Source organism: Syngnathus typhle, linkage group LG1, assembly GCF_033458585.1.
Source record: "Syngnathus typhle isolate RoL2023-S1 ecotype Sweden linkage group LG1, RoL_Styp_1.0, whole genome shotgun sequence".
Lineage (NCBI taxonomy): Eukaryota > Metazoa > Chordata > Actinopteri > Syngnathiformes > Syngnathidae > Syngnathus > Syngnathus typhle.
The window spans coordinates 12,138,454-12,160,835 of record NC_083738.1 but is presented as its reverse complement, the minus strand read 5'-3'; the positions used below and the strand labels follow the sequence as shown (position 1 = coordinate 12,160,835).

At 41.2% G+C, this 22,382-nt stretch overlaps 1 protein-coding gene across 1 annotated transcript; it reads left to right on the top strand.

The window, feature by feature from the left end:
• Positions 1 to 1,969: 1,969 nt before the first annotated feature.
• Positions 1,970 to 19,901, top strand: LOC133162999 (neuronal acetylcholine receptor subunit alpha-3-like). The gene is made up of 7 exons (XM_061292493.1): positions 1,970 to 2,184; positions 13,547 to 13,686; positions 13,771 to 13,815; positions 13,919 to 14,028; positions 14,467 to 14,674; positions 14,790 to 15,788; positions 18,297 to 19,901. Exons 1-7 carry the CDS (start codon positions 2,127 to 2,129, stop codon positions 18,420 to 18,422), a joined length of 1,686 nt encoding a protein of 561 aa, XP_061148477.1. The 5' UTR covers positions 1,970 to 2,126; the 3' UTR covers positions 18,423 to 19,901.
• The last annotated feature ends 2,481 nt before the right edge of the window (positions 19,902 to 22,382 follow it).

Below are 22,382 nucleotides of genomic sequence, written 5' to 3'. Positions count from 1 at the left end.
TCCCATTATTTGATTGGGATGGACTGCCCACACCGCTCTACTATTACAGCGCTGCTAATGCTTTAAGCTACCCAAGCATTGCTGTTTGCATAAAATCAATTAAGTGGCTAAATGGGTCATTTCCAGTTTAGCTGTTGGTGTGTGGAGGTCGGAGCACTCTCTCTAATAGTGCAGTTCCGTAAAATATAGCTTTATGTTTGAGGGAAATACTAACAAAAGTTATGCACAAGAAAACCAGAAAGTTATAATGGTATAATAATTTTCGTACTCATAGACCCCAACCATTTGAATGCATATGTATAGTACAGGCTTGCAAGGCTGACGCAAAGGCCTACATTTAAAACCTGAATTTTATTACTTCTCATATCACACCGTAATAATAATAATACTGATAATAATAATAATAATGATAATAATGATAATAGTAATAGATAATAGTTATTGTTAATATTACAAGTAATAATTACTACTACTACTACTACTACTATTACTACTACTACTACTACTACTACTACTACTACTCCTATTCCTACTCCTACTACTACTACTACTATTTTATAAGCATTTTTCTGTCCTCTGGTTGGTCAGTAATCCAACTTTGACTCACAAAACATATGCACACATTTTAAATATAATAATCATCAGCATCTCTGGCAACTAGGATATATTGTATTAAACTTTTGAAATGTTTTCATCATGTTACTGTATGAGAAATATACCCCAAATCATACTGGCTCCCAAAACATATGCACACATTTTAAATTTAATAATAATCATCTCTGGCAACTAGGATGTATTTTATTAAACTTTTGATTTTTTTTTGTCATGTTACTGTATGAGCTATACCCCAAATCATACTGGAATAAGCTCGTACAACCCAAATGAGGACAATTATGGCAGACCTTTGAGCACTGATTCAAATAGTCTTGAATATCTGGCTTCAAGTCCATCTTAATGTATGCTCATTATCCTTACATATAAGGCAATTCGGTGCATTAGTTAGAGCTTGACCACTTTATGGCATGTGAAACTCCATTCATTTTCAAAATGACTTATCCTGTTCAGGATCACGGGGTGCGTTGGAGCCTATCCCATCTAACATTGGGTGAGAGACAGAATACACACTGACCTTTTCACCAGCTGGTTGCAAGGCAAATATACATCCAAACAACCGACTGGTTGTCACACCCATTACGCACCATTGAGCGGGCATCGATCCCACGATGCCCACACACAAGTCGGACGAGTGTACCTACACCATCAGCCACTTCAGGTCAAACTAAGGAGTCTGAAAATTTGATGAATGAAAAATAATTAAGATGGTTTCGCTCCAGTCCTGTAGATGGTGGTGATTCGCTTTGCAAATTGGTTGCAAACCATCAACCAAAACAATGAGGAAAGGCTTAACAACGTGAACTAAAACAGTCCCGAAATGTCCCCACGAACACTTTAATTGGATTCTGTCACTAAAGTGTGAGCTGTGGGTTGCTTATCTTTCTCGACGTCTCACAAAGTTTGATGGAAATCAAGTGCACACTATAGTTTTTCGCGCACGCAAACGCAAAATATTTCGCGCAGAACCCCCCAAAACAGACGCACGCCATCCAAACTGCGTAATGCCTTGAGCATTTTCACAAACCCGTGCGCGTCCTCGGGCGTTACTTGGATACCATGGTTGCAAACTTATCACCTCTGAGTCACGATGGGTGAGAGAGAGAGAGAGAGAGAGAGAGAGAGAGAGAGAGAGAGAGAGAGAGAGAGAGAGAGAGAGAGAGAGAGAGAGAGAGAGAGAGAGACTCATCCCGGTACTGGTGGCAGTTGGAGACCCTGATTTCCTTGCAGCACTTTCTGAACATTCCAATTTTTGATTTGTCTGAGAGAGAGAAAGAGAGAGAGAGAGAGATCCAAGGAGGGAGAGAGTGAGGGTGAAGGGGAGGCGCCGAAGTTGTCCGGCGAAGCGCACCGCTTATCCAAACCTCTCCTTCACGCGCGTAAAAGAAAAATGCTTATTTAATTAATCTGAAGCGTGACTGACTGAAACACATCACTGACAGGACGCCTCGTCTCACCGCCATCACGTTTTTATTTTAAATCTCGAAAAACATCCCAGATTGCCCGATGCATCCATGATTCTTCCCGGGAAAACAAGCGTCGTTCTCCTGCTGGTCCTCCTTACGGCGCAAGGTAAGCGCACTGAATAGCGCAGCACTCACAAAGCTAAAACAAACCCAGGAAGTAGCAAATTACACGCACGACACTACTTCATCCGTAAACAATCGTGGATGGAATAATTTTTATTTGGGTTCATTAAAAGCGCATCAGTGTGCACGAGTCCAACCAAATACGCATGTTTCTGGAGTCAAGATTAAGATGTAGTGGTGTTGGGAACAGGATGCTACTCATAATTACGGAGATGAGGAAATACCTTTTAGAACTTGAGGATAAATATATTCTTTAACATTTTTATAATGTGGTATCAGTGTGGTGAGAGCTGGCTGCAAAAAGTATGAGAAACACCTCACTGTGATGTAGTGCAATTGTAATCAGGGTTACAAAATCCAGGAGAGTTCCAAGTAGGAAACTTTCCATTGGAATTAACAATCTATTTTGATCGTAAACCAGGAATGCAGAACATTGAAAGTCTGCTGTTGCTATCGTATATACGGTACTGAGAAAAACAGCCACATTTCACACAAGTATGGCCAAATATATTGATTTGTGATTGCCCCGAACCGTCGCTTTTTTGTTACTACGCCAACGCTTGAGTGAAGCGAAAAACTTTTAGTAACTGAGGTACTGTAATGCCCTCGCATGTGGGCAAGGAGAGCACTTCATTTTGCATGGTTGTCTGCTACACAACAAAATGTTTATATTTATCCTTTGATAATGGTACCTTTCCATTTAATTATGCTCAATATTTAGTCGGTAATCATTTAAATTCACACATATTTTTCTCAATTTGGAATTTTTACAAAATAAAAAAAAATCTTGAATCCCCAAAGAAATTTACTGGAAAGTTGCCAGAAATGTTCCACCCCCTTGCAACCTTTGTTACAATTTACTGGAAAACACAACACTCACTGTATTTCCTATCTCTCTGGCAGTTGTACAGGGTTTGTGTGTGCTCTCATCCGGATGCAACTATCCCTAATGTTGTGGCCAGTGAAAAAATATGGATACATAATCATAGCCATATGTCAACCCTTGGAGCTAATGCAGTTAATACAAACACAGTTGAGGTTGATGCAATCTGCAGGGTTGTGGGTCTCTTGCAAACGCACAGGCCAGAGGTCATTGCTGGACACAGCCTTCAACCTGAAAGCATTGTTGTGTCACTTGACAGCATTCATTGCGTTAAACTGGCTTCTTATGTTTTGGTTTATTTTATAGAGGCTGGCGTTTAATGGCTAATTCTCAAAAAGAGTAGTGGGATTTGCTTTGTATTGCTCAAATATGTTCATAGTTTTCATTTACCAACCAGAATGCATGCATCCTGTTAAAGAAGAGTGAAAGATAGATGGCTGCATCACAATCCATCCTAGCACTCTCCAAATACCCTGCAGCTATGTGAGCAGCGTCAATGATGACAGACAAATCAAAAATTGGAATGTTCAGAAAGTGCTGCAAGGAAATCAGGGTCTCCAACTGCCACCAGTACCGGGATGAGTATCTCTCTCTCTCTCTCTCTCTCTCTCTCTCTCTCTCTCTCTCTCTCTCTCTCCTCTCTCTCTCTCTCTCTCTCTCTCTCTCTCTCTCTCTCTCTCTCTCTCTCTCTCTCTCTCTCTCTCTCTCTCTCTCTCTCTCTCTCTCTCTCTCTCTCTCTCTCTCTCTCTCTCTCTCTCTCTCTCTCTCTCTCTGCTACTCAGATTATAAATGTAATAAATACTTGATATTTCAAAGTTGACATATTGTTTGCAATATCGCCTTTGCAAGGCCATCTTCTATTTGTTGTCTTTATACTCCGTTCAGCTTGTTTCATTTGCTATCTTGGCTAATAATTTTAAACAGTACGTGCAGGAGAAGATTTTTTTTCAAAACAAATATTTTTTATGTTGTATGGGAAATAAGAATTTATTTAGATTTATTACATTCACATCATTAATTAAATGACATGTGCTTTATTTTGTGTGGGTTTAAAACACCGACTTGGGTGGTCCAGCACCTAATGATTTCCATTATTTGTGGTTTCATTAGTTTTCTGTGTTCTGTGTTTTAAATGTAAATAGCTACCGGTAGTTTTATCATGGGGTCCTTAAGTGGCTCTCCAGAGGGCCATTCTAGCATTTCGGCAGTGTTATTTGAATTCCCGGAATTTATTTCACAGTATAAAGTGAAACAAATTTTCCAGGAGATGGTCTTCTCTAGTGAGCATAATGAGCATCTTTCCAGATGACATATAATATTGTCCTTAAATTGAAATAATATTAATCTTGGTATTTGGACTGCTTCAACAACACTTTTTCAGCCTGTCACTCAAACTGCAGGGTGTGACAACAGCTACCGCATGTGTTAGTAATCGCTGCTCATGCTAAATATGTACCTCTGCGTTTAAACATTGCTCCCAAAAGATCTGAAGTCTTTCCCAAGAGAAAAGTGGAGCGCAGGGATAAGAAGTGCTTTGATTCTTAAAAACGTTTTGTTCTGTTCAAATATTTTTAAACTTTTCACTTTCAAAGCCCTAAGTGCAGAAATAAATATGCCCCATCCCCCAGAAGCAGTGCTGAGTGCTTCACATTGTCACAGCGTAGTCATTGTGTGCACGCCGTTGAGTCACACAGCCTTTAACTTGACGCATGCACATAGATCGACTTCTCTCTTAGCTCTGCTTCATCCAGAGAGTTTTGACACAACCAGCTAACCAAAATTGGAAAAATGTCAGGAAACTGGACAATGAGTACTTGTAATAGACACAGTTAGTTGGTTATTTGGGTTTAAACCTGAATAAAACAACAACACAAAAAACAACAACAGGAGTCTTCCTTCTTCTTTGCTCAATCCTTTATGGGCTTGGATCGTTCTGAACTGGATTGTGTGTACAGATCACAGCCTGAAAACACCCATGCAGGAACTCGCACTGGGGGGTCTGAATTGTGTGCTGCAGAGGATATTGTCTCCTGCCATCCATGATCGGCCAATATGTCAACACAAGAGATGAAGCGCTGAAGCTGCAGTCAGTCGCATCAAGCTATTTCCGAAGAATAATCTGACTAGTGGCTTGCAGGTGTGCGGCATAGACAAAGAGCTAATATGACGCCCTTATGACATTCAAAAAAGAGTCGGCCTGTGGATGGGTTGTGGTGCACATCAGTAAATTTTGAAAATGAGACAGTGTCTTAAGGTTTGGGATTTAGTGATTGAAATCAGCTGAATTGCATAATATGTTTTAGCGGCCCAAGGCAGTTTGCCTGATGCAGCAGTTTAGAGGGATGTCCAGCCAAGCTGGCATGAAACAGATCTGTGATAGGTTATGGGCCTGACCCTTTATCGCTATTTACCTTGGGTATACATAAAAAAAGATATGTTCAGCTGACTATTAATATTAAAATAAAAATAACACAACAGAAAGGTGTGATTACCTTTTTTTTCATTTGGAAAAAAAGGAGAAAATTAGTCACACTGTCAAAGTCAAAGTCTGCTTTATTGTCAACATCTTCACATGCCGAGACACACAAAGAGATCGAAATTACGTTTTCCCTATCCCACGGTGACAAAACATATTACACGATAGACATACAAGTAAACAACGCAATATAAAAAACAAGAAGGCACAAACAATAAATAATAAGAGTAACAATAAATAATAAATAAATAGATAACACAACGAATAAAAGCCAGTGTGCATACAGACAGTAAAAGTACAGGACGCTACGCAGAACGGGGAAGCGGGTTCAGGATCCTGACAGCCTGGAGTATGAAGCTGTTTGAGAGTCTGGTGGTGCGGGAGCGCAGGCTTCTGTACCTCTTCCCAGAGGGCAGAAGCTCGAACAAAGAGTGAGCGGGGTGACTCACATCACTCACAATCGTGGTCGCCTTGCGGGTGAGATGGGAGGTGTAAATGTCCTTCAAGGAGGGGAGCGAAGCACCAATAATCTTACCAGCCGTGTTCACTATGCGCTGCAGGGCCTTCAAGTTGTAGTCAGTGCAGCCGCCACCCCAAACAGCAATACAGCTGGAGAGGACGCTCTCAATGGTGCCGCGGTAAAATGTACACTGTACTCGGCAATATTAGATAGCACACGGCAAACAAAAGACTGACAATATTAAAGTCGGTGCATTTCATCTTTACAGATGCTTCGTCTGCTGTGGAGCCAGTTTGTGTTGTGAAATGACTATGAATCCAAAATGAGGAATTGGGTAAACATAAATTGCTTAATAACACATAAAGTCAGCGCCACATAATTGATAAATAAGTCAACTAATCCAATAAGTCCCAACCCCATACTAATTGCTTCTCTCTATGGCACATGCTGTTATCCTATGCCTTCATTAGAATTAATTTTTCGGCAGGGAGGTGCGTTTCTGAGGTTTGGCACTTGTTTTTAAATGTTTACGATGACCCTGCAATTAACAGTGTTGTGGTAAACAGGTCCAAAAGTCCCTGTTAGCTAGAAAATCAATTTTCTTATATTTCAGTTAATAAAGTACACCAACATGCAGTCATATCTACACATTCATTGATTAAAACACAAGAGTTTGCCATGACTTCAGACAAGTTTTAAAAATGGAACAAAGAGGGGGCTTGCCCCAACATTTAAGGGGAGGTCATTCCAGAGGGAAGGACCGGAAACAGAAAAGACGCCATTAGAGTGTTATGTTCCCTAAATGTAAAATCACTTTTGCTTTCTCCCTTTGAGTAACTTTGTTGACACAAAGCCAGTGTTGCTTGGATGTGTTTGCAAAGGGATGTCCTCTTGAATCACAGCGTCTCCAAGTGTGTTTGCTCTTGCGGCAGACTTAAATGCTCTTGTGAGTTTGATGCTAGCAAGCATCTCTCTGGTTTCCCTCCCAGATGTAATAAAGTTGCATAGAAGTCTAACAGGCATTCAGTGAGAATGCGTGTGGTTGCACGTTGCCTAAGGCCAATGCGGGGGCAGCAGGATCTGCTTAGCCCGATTGCTATATCGTTATTGCCACTGAGACCCCACATTCCCTTCCCCACCCACTCCCATACACACATTCAGAATTACAACAGCAGGCCTAAGCAGAAGCCTCACCCTACCGCCTATGAATTGAGGTAAATACATTATACCTCACACAACGAACACACGCACGCACGCGCACGCACGCACGCACGCACACACGCACACACACACACACACACACACACGCACACGCACACACGCACACACGCACACACACGCACACACACACACTCATCTCGGTTCATCATATAGTTTGTTGGCTCTAAGATGCCACTAGTTAGCAGCAAAGCACTACTTTGTCTAAATGAAGCTCCTCAATTAATTTCAACATAGTTCCTTGGCACCGAGATGCCCCAACATGAAGGCAAAGCAATACTTTAGACTTAGCACAAGAGCAAATATAAGTTTCTTTCAACTTCTACTGCACCGTTCCTTGTCTTAGGTATTTTTGTCCTCGTTTCTGAAATGAAGGATTAGACAACATTCGCTTGATTTTATTTTCTATTTTGTAGTGTACATCTGCTAAACTGATTACATTTAGCAGCCACTTATAGTGTCAGGTAACGCCCATGTGAACACTGCTGATTCGCTAATGTTGTGTGTAATCGCCTCCTCTGTTTTGGCCACACTGCAGAGACGAGAAGACATTAGCAGTGCTTACTACATTAGCTGCAGCTGCAAGTGCAACGCATTCTCGTCCCAAGACAGCAGATAATTCGATTCTCATACCGTGATCGCTGATGCGAGATAACGTACCAATTTTCGTTTTGGTTCCATTGTTCGTCGTAACTAGCACAATAATACAACAAGTGCTTAACTGGTGGGGTCTTGCCACAGACTGTGATTGAAGGGGACATATTGAAAATTGACTTGTAAGTGGTTAGCACATTTGCATCACAGCTCTAAGGGTTGGGGGAGGAGAATCCAAGCTTTCCCTTGCTAAATTGGCATATCCTGCTTGTGTGAATGTTCTCTAAGTACTTACTCCCACATGCCAAAAAACGTGTTCTTTGGGTTCACTGAAAAATACAAGGTCTCAACCCATTAAATTCTTCCCTGTGGGCTTTTAATAACAGTAGACGACCAATTAAAAAATGATAGCCTGCCCTGCTGTGTCTTGTACAAATGCAAAAGGGCCAAAAGGTCACAATAGATTGATGATTGGTAATTGCGGATGTCCGCAAAAGCTGCATCCATTTTCCAGACGAAAATGTTCATAATTGTTTGTTTCTGATGGCAAGGGTATTAATCATGCACGGTTGATGGCCTTGGATGTTTTGACCCTCATATTTGATGTGTTTCTGTACTGATCCAACTGTCTCCATCTCCTTCCCCCACTCTACTTGCCTCATATTTTACCTGGGAGGCTTCTTAGCTCTCCCTCTGCTCAGCTCATCCAACGCATCATTCACTTTGTGTTCACTGCAGATGAAACACAAGAAATGTACATAAAAATTGACATAATGAGTTTTTCTGTGCCATGTATTGGTCTCTTAACTGATATGACCTTATTAATTGTATGACTTCACATCACTTAAGTGCCTTGGTTGCCATGTTGATGTATGCCAGATAGAGAGCTAACAAGTACTTTGCTTCTTTTCGTTTGTAAATATACCATATGTACTGTATATATGATACAAAATATAAAGTCTTACTCAATGTCCAACTCTGGTCGTCGATGGCTGCTTGTTTCAGATGTTTTCCTCCTCGAACATAATCGATTCAAATGATCAGCTCTGAAGAAACCCGATGATGAGATGATTACTTGAATTAGGTATGTTGGAGAAGAGAAACATCTAAAATATGCAATACAGCTCACCGCAAGGACTGCGTCTGGTCATCACTGGTGTATAGAAATTAGTTTTCTGGAATTTATTTTACTTCAGAAAGAGCAATAAAATATAAATCCTAAAGCGGTACAGATAATGGATGGACGGATGGATGGATGGATCGATGAATCGATGATTTTCCTGCCAATTACTGTAATGTCTGGTTCAGACTTAACAGAGACAAACAAACAAAGATACATTTCTTTCCTAGTCCCAAACATGTTTTGGTTTGGAGACATGTCATTGTATGATAAATTAACATTCGCAGTGAATCAGACATTGACTGCCACATCTCCAGAAATTAAAGTGCGCGATCAAGAGAACACTGGATTTCATTCATCACTGAAACAAAAATATCACATGCTGTTTGAGGCAAAGGTGAGAGAATGTGTGTTTCACAAAAAATAAATACAGATAAAACGCACACACGGGAACACATAGGAGACCCCATGCAAAGGGCTTTGGACCATGTGTTGAGATGAGTGGCTTGAAGCTCTTTTACTTTATTTTTGTTGTCTAACGTATCACAAGCAGGACATCAAAAAGCCTCAAAACCTATTCATAGTTCACGCATGCACGGTTACACACACACACACACACGCACACGCGCGCGCACACACACACACACACCGTTAACCATGTATTATTGGAAGGTAATTAGTTTCTTCAGAGTGTCCAGCACTCTTTTCCATCCTCATCCTGTTAAGCACATGCCTGATCAAAGAACCTCCCATTGGCTTTGGCTCCTTGTGTTCCTGGAGCCGTGAGATATGGAGTCACACCGGCTAATTGTCAATCATTGTGGCTATTTGAGGCCGAACACGTGTGACTGCTCAACTCATTTTCATTCGTCCAAGAACAAAGACCGTAACATTTTCGTCACGTGATCACATTTTGATGACCAAAAATGTCTGCAATTGTTCAGTCTAAGCTTGAGCAATATAAGCAGGTTTCTCAAGGGGATGAGAAGAAACCGTACACATTTAAGAGCTCTCATCCACGTAAATATTTTCTATAGCACAAATTACAAATTAGGAATGAGTTGAAGCCTATCTGGACTATATTGGCTTTGGGCGAGTTAAGCAGGAGACTTGTTGCTAGCCAGTCAAAGAAAACGTATAGACTAACAACCGTTCACTTTCACACAGATGGGCAATTTTAGAGGGATGGAGAAAAAAACCTATCAAGTGATTTGAACCACAGAAATTCCCTCCTGCAGACAACCTTCCACTCTGATCGTTCCTGCCCATGTGTGGACGCCAACCCCTGCAACGCTGTGCCGCTGCCCAGCGGGCTTGTTTTATAGTATAATAAGGATGATAATAACAATGCATTCATTGAATTGATCTTTATAATGATTCAGAGGGTTTGCTGGGTGCTTTTGACATATTTATGAATGAAATACGATGACATCCACCAGTCTGCAGCGGAGCGCAGAATCTGTCTGCCTGCATCTTGATCGAACTCATCGAAATCGCACTAGACCACCTGCGCCACTGCTTACGCCTGCTTTGAGCTGGTGTTAGGTCTAGTGTACCAAATTGTCAGCTGCTCCCGGAGCAGGTAAATAAAACACCCTCGCTCTGTCCAGTCTGTCGCAATGTGGTCTGCCAATTTCCCAAACACACTAAATGAGGGTTTGCAATGGCACAAAATTCAATATACGTCAGTCTTTAGACCAAGTGGGAATCACAGTATTTCCGTCATATAAGCCACCCCCCCCTTAAATCCTCCTCTAGGTCATTTAAAATGTTCTTGATCTTATCTGGAGCTCAGTCACGGTGCATCACATTGAGCTGTTATGAAATCTTCATAAAACATCTAAAGTCATGAATGTTTTACCACCAACTGTGTTGCTGTCACATGTGCCTTCGTGAATGCACTCTTGGCTTTGCACAAAGCCAACCTCTCCTTCTAAAAGCCTATGCCGCTGTGTTCTTTGATGTCACATTTGGACACCCACTTAACAGAGGCCAAGGTTATAATTAACTTCTTTTACATTGTTTTATCACTACTCATATACTTTGTGGCAGAGGGAGTAATGAGAATTAAAGTTCCAGCGTAAAAAAAAAAATATAGCTTAACTTATTTTTCAACAGTGAACACAAGGTCCAATTAATTGACTGATTATAATTGCTCTGCTTTGCCCACACCCAATTAGAGGCTTAGGCAAGGTTGTGGGTGCACCGAATGCTTAAAAGCGGGTACCAGGCATTGAGATTGCACGTCTCAGGAGGGTGACTGTTTCATTACTCCGGAAGCCTCAGCTCGCCTGTGGAGTGACCTCAGGAAACTTTTGCAAAGCCATTTTACTATGTGCCAATTCAGAAATAGAAAAAAAAATCTCCCATGTCTTTTAGGTCAAATCAAATGTTAATTAATAACACACCATAAAAAAAAATAGCGACATTTATTGAGTAAAACAATGGAAAACTGTTCTTCATCCTGGTCTTGTGTGTTATTGACTTTGGGGTTAGGGTTGGGTGGGCAGTCAAAACAATCATGATAGATTCTGGTGTGTAAAGTCTGCCTATGTGTGGCAAAGTAAGAGTTCCGAGGCGGTTGACCGTCTGGGTTCCACTGTATTGGGGATGGAAAAGACAGAAACGGGCACTTGACAAAACAAGTCTCCTCTCCTTCTCAATTGTTGTGGGATTGTGCAATCAGAGCCGAGGTGAGGTTGCTTGCTGCTACATTTCACACGTCTCACATATATACTGTGCGCATTTCAACAGTTCAACAGCAATTTGGAAATCATGGACATCATTCGAGTAAAAAGGACAATCAGTACAAAGTGCAGACCAGAAAACCAAAATTGAAATACATCATTTCATTTATCATTGTGTTCATTTTTTTTCTAATTGGGTATGATGCAGGTAAGGCTTTGCCTCCCCTCCCTCCCCTGATCACATGTCCCTGGTGAAGGAGGTTTACGCCCTCCCCATACCCCCCCACAAGGCTGTGACATTCTTGTACAATGTTGATTTGAAATACTTGTTTTCTCAGCTTCCCCTCTGTCTTACACCTTCATTTTTTGTGCTGCACTCCAGATTGACGCGTCAGTAAGGTAACCTTTCAAATAAGTCAGCGCCGTTATTTCCCTGGACAGGTCAGAAGAGTGGAGAAACACAAGCCAAAAGCCAGATGCGCACACAACAATGCAGCCTTTGATGTAGGATGTCTACATTCTGTCATCACGTGTATTCCCCAGGGCAATAAAGGTACACAACTTCCTTATGACTTTCAGAGTTTAATGTCATAAAGAAGTTGTCTAAAGTTTAGACAGTGCAGGCCTCAGTAGACTAATCTTCATGTGCATGTGCTTTTTTTATCAATAGCTATTTATAGCATTGTTGGTTAACAGGGAAAATCCATAAGGGGTTTAAAGATGATACAAATACAGATATGAATAAGGGTTTAAAAACATCTCACATAGTGCTTTTGAAGCCCTGCAAGAAAATATCATTTGAAAGCAGCATGTTTTATTAATTCTTCTGTGAATAGCAGTGTAGCTTTTTGCGTGTACATGGGTGTTGTGCTCCAGTTGTCCTTTAAGTGAAGCACATTGACCTCCATATATCTCGTGGTTAGTGCAGAAAAGGAAGTACAGGTTGGTGTAGTGGCGTTGAATTGTGTGTGCATCATTTCTCAGCTTAAAAGCCTTGGCGGAAGCATCGACCTTGAACTAACGTGTACTCGATAATTTTTTAGTTGCCTACCGTATGTTTGTGTAGTTTTTAACTGAAGCAAGGTCATTTTCTGTTGCGGCATGGCTGTCTCCCATTGCACAATGCAAGGTCAGGCAAAGCGAGCTTGGTTGAGTTTTGTGTGGAAGAAATGATTGCAATGCTGACCTCAGAAATCTTCCATAGTCTCCATCATGAATCACGTTGGGGTTAATATGGATGCATATGGATGCTGATAACTGCAATTTTGATGACTCATGTTTGGATATACTATGTGGAGGCTTCAGAGCTTTGTTAGGACTCTGGCGCAGAGTGCTGGTGGTGTGAGTGTTCACTGTCCCAAGCGAGGCAACATTTTCTGCTCGGACAGGCGTGAGCGGCTCTGTATGCCATCCCATGCAGCAGTGTTACTCCTGGCACTTTTCCACAATGTGACCTTCACTTCAATCTGACAATGGTCGAGTTTGTATTTGACTAAAAAGTCCAACAGTTGTTTTGTCTATGCTTCTTGTGCGTAAAACTTACCAACAAATTGTATTGGACAATTCCTTATGGCATGAAGTCATGAAGATTCTGCAGGGGTTAGCTTCAAGGGTATTTGCAATCCCCCATTGCCAAGACAACTTTCGACACTGTAGTCCTTTTCCGTCGACTCTTGCAAATTCGGATGTCAGACCAGTAATTTAATGTGTGCATGCACACAAACAGACTCACATGCAATTTCCATCATCATCTGCTCAGCTCTCTTTCTAAAGGTGAAGTGCATTTACAGAGACAGACTGTCACGTTTATTGGAAAACAATGTGATTGTATTTAACGAATGTTCATCAAACCACATCCTGTATTCCCATTTTACCAAAGTTGTTTGTCTATAAATTTCTTCCATCAGGCTGTTTTGCGTCCAAAGCAGAGGACCGTTTATTTCGGAGGTTATTCCGAAGGTACAACCAGTTCATCCGTCCAGTGGAGAATGTGTCTGATCCGGTCACTGTGGAGTTCGAGGTGTCTATGTCTCAACTGGTCAAAGTGGTAAGATAACCTTAAAAAATATTCTCAGAATAAAAAGCAAAAGTATGTTTTATTGAGGCTATGTAACAAATGTGTTCTTGGCAGGATGAGGTGAATCAAATAATGGAAACAAACCTGTGGCTCAGACATGTGAGTTGCGTTCATGGGTCACCCCTAATGTTTTTTCCGATTGTTGAACTTATCATGTGACAAAAGTTTTCTCTGGTTTATTGTTATGTTTTCCGCTGCCTAGGTTTGGAATGACTACAAACTAAGATGGGTACCGGTTGAGTATGATGGAATTGAGTTCATTCGAGTTCCATCCAATAAGATATGGAGGCCTGACATTGTTTTATACAACAAGTAAGATTGATTGAACACTCGCTCAATGTTTTGATCATCTTTTGTCATGACAATATGCCTATTTAGTACGCTATTTGCCTGAAGGGAGAACAAATTGACGACAGAAAGTTCACTGCATTTATTTACACGTACATTGTTGACTTATGCACGAATGGGAATGGCATCATACTGAAATGATTTTAAAGGCTTACTTATGGTTGAATGATATCTCAATTTAGGCTCCAAAATGAGACTCGGGATTTGTGTATTTCATTTTCCATTTTTGGACCGCGGAACAGATTAGATCACATGACACCCTTAGTTATTGCTGTTTATTCTGTCTGATGATGTGGATTATTTTACCAAAGCACTTTGATAAACACATGGCTTTTCGGTTGAATGTTGTGAAGACCTTTACGTGAAATAACATTTGAGTTTCTTGGGTATTCTCTCTTGTAGTGCTGTGGGGGATTTTCTGGTGGAGGATAAAACCAAGGCTCTGTTGAAGTTTGATGGCACCATTACTTGGGTTCCTCCGGCTATTTTTAAATCCTCTTGCCCCATGGACATCACCTACTTCCCTTTTGACTACCAGAACTGCTCCATGAAATTTGGCTCATGGACGTATGACAAGGCCAAGATTGACTTGGTGCTTATTGGCTCAAAGGTATGAAGATCCCAAAATGGTATTACCTATGTCAAATTGGTCATCTTGTGTAACGTATTATCCACTGCAAGACAAACTCGTGACTTGTGTTTAATTCAAATTTGCAATGACTTAGGTAAACCTCAAAGACTTCTGGGAAAGCGGAGAATGGGAGATCATTGACGCACCTGGTTATAAACACGACATCAAGTATAACTGCTGCGAGGAGATCTACCCAGACATCACCTACTCTTTCTACATCCGCCGCCTGCCGCTCTTTTACACCATCAACCTTATCATCCCCTGCCTTCTCATCTCGTTCCTCACCGTGCTGGTTTTCTACCTCCCTTCCGACTGCGGCGAGAAGGTTACCCTGTGCATTTCTGTCCTGCTCTCTCTCACCGTGTTCCTGCTGGTCATTACGGAGACCATCCCCTCCACGTCACTCGTCATCCCTCTGATCGGCGAATACCTCCTCTTCACCATGATTTTTGTCACGCTCAGCATCGTGATCACCGTATTTGTGCTGAACGTTCACTACCGCACTCCCATGACTCACACAATGCCCGAGTGGGTAAGGTCAGTGTTCCTCGGGGTGCTGCCGAGGGTCATGTTGATGAGGCGACCAATTGACCAAGGCGGCTCGTCTACTGCCAGCATCACAGCGGGGACGGGCGGAGGAGGGAGCGGCGGAGGGAACAAAAAGAGAAAGAACAGCGTCGGAAGCGGATCAGGAAGTGTGAGCATTGGAGGCATCACAGGGGGCGTGGCGTGCCCACCGCTGGATGGTGCGGCAAGTGGAGGAGGGGCTTCCTCAGTAGGCGGTTCCATGAACTGTATCGAGTATGGTGAGATGAACCGCGACAATAAGCGGGATATGAACAGAAGATGCCCCTACAGAGGCAAGGAGGTTCCGACACCTGTCCCTCCTCCTAAGGTGGCCCCCTCATCTCAGGGCCCTCAGACCCAAAGACCCCCAGAGTCAGAGCTGCCCAAACTGCCAAGGGCCTTGAACTCCCCCTCTCAAGTGAATGCTGTTGTAGCGTTCTCAGTCATTTCGCCTGAGGTCAAGCAGGCCATTGAGAGCGTGAAGTACATCGCCGAGAACATGAGGATTCGCAACAAAGCCAAAGAGGTACAGTGCTCAATCTGTGTTATTTATTCTTACAGTTTTTATATTGGCAATCAAATCATGAAATTGTGAGTCCTGATTTTATTTGGACCATTGAGGATGTTAGCTGTTGTTAAAAATGAATTGACAAGTGAGGCATTTTTAAGATCAGTGATCAGCAAGAACATTTTGATGTTGCACCCCTAGTCCATTCCATTGCATGAGACCTTGTCTGTATTTCATACATACAGCATAAGAGAACCAGAAAGAATCACACTGAATCAAACCCCCAATGATTCAGCTCCTGAAATGTTGCTTCTAAGTCAAAGAACAAAATTGGATGTGTCTCTATCCTGAGAGTGTTAGCATGGGGCTATAAAAGGAGAATAAAGCTTCCTGTTGGAATGGCTTCTCCTATCTCATCCTCACACTCTGGATGGGCCTGATATGTTTGTTGTGCCATCTTTTCTTTGTAACGTTGCAATCTGGCTGTGTAGAATAGCCACGCAGGCGCCTCTCTGGGCACAATAGCATTATGGCCACATCAGCCTTGATCCGATTGTACACACCTGAATGATCAAAGAGTAAACCAAAAGCAGAAGAGTAGACCAGAAGCAAACACACACACTATAGCTCGAGTGCTAAACCAAACTGTACGCTTACACGTGCAGCCACCTCAATAGCTTGACCTTTATTTGGTCCACATGTGTTGTCCCAGTTTCATAGGAGGGGGAAAAGCATATCTACCTCTGCTATTATAGCTGGTGCAAGGCAATTTTTTTACAGCACTGTGGTAGAGGTGGAAATAATGCCTGGCATGGTCAAACTATTGCCATCAAAATGATTTGATGTGTTAGGTGATATTTCAACATTCTTTACTGTCATGAAGAAGTTGACCTTTTTAAAATAAGAAATCCAAATACTCGAAGGCGAGCCACATTTGGTTCTAATTATTCTGGTCCAGGGTATACAATTTACATGTTACACATATTTTTATCATGGTGTTCGTATCCATCAAACGTGTCTTTGTTTGATTGACTAGGTCAGGGGTCGGCAACCTTTTTTACTCAAAGAGCCATTAGGGACCGCCCCCCCAATGAAAACAGAGCACCCGGAGCCACAATCCATTTAGACATCATTATATATATTATGCATGTATATATTATGCTATGTACAAAAAACTATTGCATTGCAGTCACCTGTCCTCTTATTTATGAGATAAAAATCCAAATTTATCCAAATATTATCCACCAGCACTGAACGAACAATGCAAACCAAACAAATGCGCAGTCTGCTTCTGTCCCATTGCGTGTACTGGAGTGTGCAGCCACTTGTCCTCCTGAATTAAAAAAAACGACTACTTCACTTAATATATAGTTATCACGCTGGTAGTGTGCTGGAAAAACGCCAGCTGCCAGACGTGAGGGACGCCAGCAATTCGAATGTTGCATATCGACGGATGTGACGCATAATTTGGACGGTAAAAATATTAAAAACGTTTAATTTTAATGTTACAAGTTTACCATAATCTTCTAATTCAGAATTATATTTTAAAATGAACAAACTAAAATAAAATTTAATTTTTATAAAATACTCATTATTTTCCAAAGTCACAGGGAGCCACAACAGAAGGATGAAAGAGCCACATGTGGCTCCGGAGCCATGGGTTGCCGACCTATGGACTAGGTGTTCCAAGTCAGTGACGTCCTTCCAATCTCACCATTGATCAGACAATCAGTTAACTTCCTGCTGCATAGAAAAATGAACTGATAGAAAGTGTTTTAACTGCTAGAAAAATGAGTCAATATCATGTGAGGCCTGCTTTAAAGATAAGATGGTGGATGTCTCAAATTAACATTACTCAGTAGCTTTTTCACAGGATTGAGCCACTCTATTTGCGAAATCATCTCCTACAACTTTCTTCGTAATGCAGTTGGAGTGCAGTGGATACACAGAATATTGTTTGGATTGTAGGATTGTTATTGTTACTCAGCACAAGAAGATATTTAGGAGACATTTCTGAAAGCTTCAGATTCATTAATATTTATTGTTTTTCTGGCAGTTAAGTGCCAGAGATTTTCTATCCATTCATTTTGGTGCAGTTGTGAATGGAGCATGATGTTAACCGGAAATTAATTTGCCAATCACTGGTCACGGGAGGAGCACTGAGAGTCATTCACACCTGCTCCAAAAAAGTTCTTAGTTGCCTGCAGTTGCCGCAAAGCTCTTTTTTCTATTAGACAAGGCTATGGCCAGACTATATGAAACTTCTTCACCGTACTTCCCGTACGACAAGTTGCCACAGGACTGCACCAAAGTAGTACATTTATATAAAATATGGCTTGGGCCTCAGCACATTGTGAATAGGTGTGTCAAACAGGTGAATGGTGAAGCGTGAATATGCAGGGCTTATTTTAATCGGGTATATTATTATCATATATAATTGATTTGATTGATTTAATATGATTTCTATTGCTGTATGAGTATGTATGCAACATAATAAACTGCATCTCCTGTGTCTGTCTTCACTAGGTGGAAGACGATTGGAAGTACGTTGCCATGGTCATTGACAGGATCTTCCTGTGGGTATTTGTGATGGTGTGTGTTCTGGGAACACTGGGGCTCTTTCTCCAGCCGCTCATCAGCTTTTTTAAATGAAAGTCACTCACCGGTCACCACTGTGGGAAAAATCTTTCCTGCAGGTCTTTCAAGTCACACGTTGGACTGTCGTCTTTCCCTTCTCTTGTTCCTCCCCGGCAATCGTCAGTCATCACTTTTCGCCATCAACTGCACATCCCTACACTTGACCTACCCAGAAATCACCCTGTGCCTCACCCCACTGACGTGCACGCAAGCCATCTTGTGTACTACCCTATAAGTGTTGGTGAGAAAATAACATCTGCTCTCCTGCGCTACTATTTTGTCCTTAAATGCCACTACTGCCACCTTGTATCCTCTTTTTCCATTTATTTTATTTCAAAATGTTCTCTCAGCTATTATGAGACAGTAGTGTTTAATCATTGTGGTCATAATTGTTGTGTGGGATTTGACCGCCAATATGACATTTCCATCTTAAAAGTTGTTATTCATCTATTCCAGAGCTCCAAGACCTTTTAAGATATTTAATCTCATCTACCGTGATACTTTGACATTCAAGTTCAATTAATTATACTCGTATGTCATAACATTCATTTCGTAACTCATCTTTTACCATTGAAATGAATGGGAATGCCATTTCAGCCTCTCCTTCAAAAAAAACCAACTAGTATTTGTAATGTGTTTTTTATGATATTTAAGATGGCCACTGCGAAAACCTCCACCTCGATCAAACACAGTTCGATTTAGGTGTATATTTACACATGTATAAGGTCAAAATGTTTTTTTCCCCAAAACAGTGCACATCAAATAAAAATTGAGTAGAGCACAAATTTTCCTCAGAGCACCAGAATAGAAGACAGAGTGATGTCCTATTTATAGTTAGCAATATAGAGAGACAATCTACTTTTCAGTAATTGACAGCATGATCATTCATATTTACTAGCTACTGTACTTCTTTCTGACATCTGGATCATGTGAAACACCGCCTGTTGTTTCTTTCTTTTTCAAAATGTATTCTTGTAGAAATGTTTCTCGGATGAGGTGGGAAATGCATGGACTGAACAGGAGACATGAAAATGACGATAATTGTTTGCCTCTTTGTCACAATGAGTAGAAATATTCCCAGAGAGACATTTACTACAGACTATACAGCTTGTGTGTAGAAACAATGGAAATGAAACCTGGTGGTAATTTTCTGTCAGTTTTTTGGAGCTCTATGTAAAAAGAGATTAAAGAAGGGAGTAAAGGAAAATACACAGTAATATCAGGAATCTCTCCTTGAAAACACTGTATCGACCCCATTTAGTTTTTCAAGCATCACATAGCATAAACTCGGGGAACTAAGTAACGAGAGAAAATTATACTAAACTGCACTCAAGTGAAAGCGTATGGAATAAGTCTTGTTTCGCTGCTAAGTCAGTGTTAAAACTGTTTTATATTTAATTTATTACACTTTTTGATTATTCACAGTCTTTTCCACATTTTAATTTGTCATGAATATAATACCCGAGTGGTAGAACTTACGTCGCCTGAATTAAGTACGACTATTGCTTATTGAAAATTCTAATCATGAATTTCTTTAAGAAATTCCTAATAGTTTGATGTGATGTATTTACTGTAAAACAAGTGAAAAAGTTGCATTTTGAAAATTCGAATCATGATTTTGTTTAACAAATTCCTAATATTTTTACGTGATGTAGTATTTGCTCTGTGTTTCACATAAAGTTGGGCCACTCTTATTCTTTGTGAGTCCACACTTGCATTTGCATCTCTTTGCCAATATATAATAATTTTATATGTATCTAAATCACACCACTGTGGATTTAAACACATTTAACACCATGGAGTAATATGTGACAATAATGATGTGTCAGTGATACATGTTGGCACCAAATTGGATGAAGATTTCTGTCACCTGTTTGGGTAAGGTTCTTTAGGTTTATTTTCTACCTAAGTATTTAAACCCAATTGCTGTACGTATTTACCGTACTCACTATGCATAGCTGTTGCTACAAATTCTGCATAATGATGTTGCGTTTGCCCACTTCAGAAAAGTTGATGTGTTTTTAGAGAAGTGAACTTCTGTTCTCTCCATGGCAAAAGTACAGCACAGCACATTCTGTTTTCTTTTCCTTCTTTCCCTCCATCTATCGGCGGTCACAGCTCAGCCTGAATGTGCCTGTCAGCACTGACAAGCACACAAATGGCAGGTTCTTGGTGGTCGCAAATTTCCCCTCGTCTGATCCCAGCCTGGTTTCAAATGGGCCCAGCCGGTGGCTCTCAGCAATTCGACCAGTCACATTTAATCCCCCCTTGCGTGCGGCATGTTTCTCTATGTGTGTGCGCCCAGAATGTGTGTGCTCAACAGAGGTGGGGGAAGACTGCACGACACCTGCAAAGTGAGAAATGGAAAGTGTGAGCTTCCCCATATGTTTGTGTGGACGTGAGGCAGAACTTGGGTGCTTGGGGATTACTTGTAGAGAGAGGACAGAGTCAAGTTAAAAATACAGAGATGAAGCACTATCACATCAGTCTTAGTCTGGCTCATAGAGGAGGTGGCCGCATCGGTATCAGCTGCCACTGTGTGAGGTGATCCTGACTATATTGGGACATTGTGTATGCTTCTGAGATGCCCTTCAGAAACATGGGGAGATAGATAGGAACTCATAGATGACAGCCTTCTGATATAGTGAGACAATCATAATTTGGATCAGCACTATAGGGTAAGCTTTCATGTGTTTTTGTCAGTTTTTTTTTTTTCTTTTAACAAAAATGCCCCATAATCAGTAAAATATTCCTGGATCCACACTTGTCATATTTATACCAAAATGCCTCATGGCTCCTGCACTCTGCCACAAAAAAAGCTTTTGCATAATCCTGGAAATAAACAACCTGTAAAAAACACCTAACCTAAAATCGTAATCATGACAGAGCGACTGAACATTCTAATCACCTGAACAAATCCGCAATGATTTTTCACCTTCCCTGTATGATGTGAAGGACACAGACAAGCTGCAGGTTGGAGAAGGCGGCCTTCTACAAGCTGCTCCACCGCATTAATCGGAATTTGTAAGTGTGAAATTGCGATATTTTCAAAGCTTGGGAAACTGGACTTCTTGTGCTTGGTGGCAGTTGCAGCAAAGCTGAGCCCAGCAAAGCTCTGGGTGCTAAATTGAGGGATAATACATTATTAAGCCAGCCATATGGATGAATATTTTACATGGTTCTTCTATGCGGCTCCGAGATAGCAGCTATCCACAATGTTTTAAATCCAATGTTTTTGAGAACATGAAATTGTGTGTGTTATTTTATTTTAACTGAAGATACATTATATGCCAAAAGACCAGATCTTTCCGGTGGAAAAGTTGCGCAAAGGTGAGGGCACAGCAAGGGGACATCAGCTGTGGATTTGAGCATGCAGGAAAGATTGTGTGGCGCTGTCGGGTAGGACAGCGGCAGACGATGCCGAATTAGGGTCTCTTGTGCCGCTGTGAGCAGAACCGTACGTGCCAGAGGCCGCTCGACCGTGGATAAGTTGAGGAGACTCTTCTCTAAATAATTCATTCTTAGAGGGGGGGGGGGGGGGGGTGAATGCACACACACACAGGCAAACACACAAGTGCAGAGATACCGGATGCATATTTATAGACGGATACACGAACATTGTCGAAGAAATTAAGAGTATTTTGGTTTAACAACACAAAATGCTTCTGGCGCTTTCTTGGGTTTCAGACTGAAAGGTCACGCACAATTCAGATTATGATCTTTACAAATGGAGCGAGTCATCTGTGTAGCTGTTTTGTTTTATTAGTAGGACATTATTTTGCTTCAAGTAATAATACTGCGTTACCCAAATTAAATCTTTTCATGCAGGTAACACTAATATCAGATAGTTCTTGTTCAGCTGCAAAAGATGTGATTATGATAACGATTAATATTTTGTAGTTCATCCAAATACAAACTTCCATCCCCTGATACCGCTAACAGCTTAATTCTAAACACATAGTAATTTCAAAACTT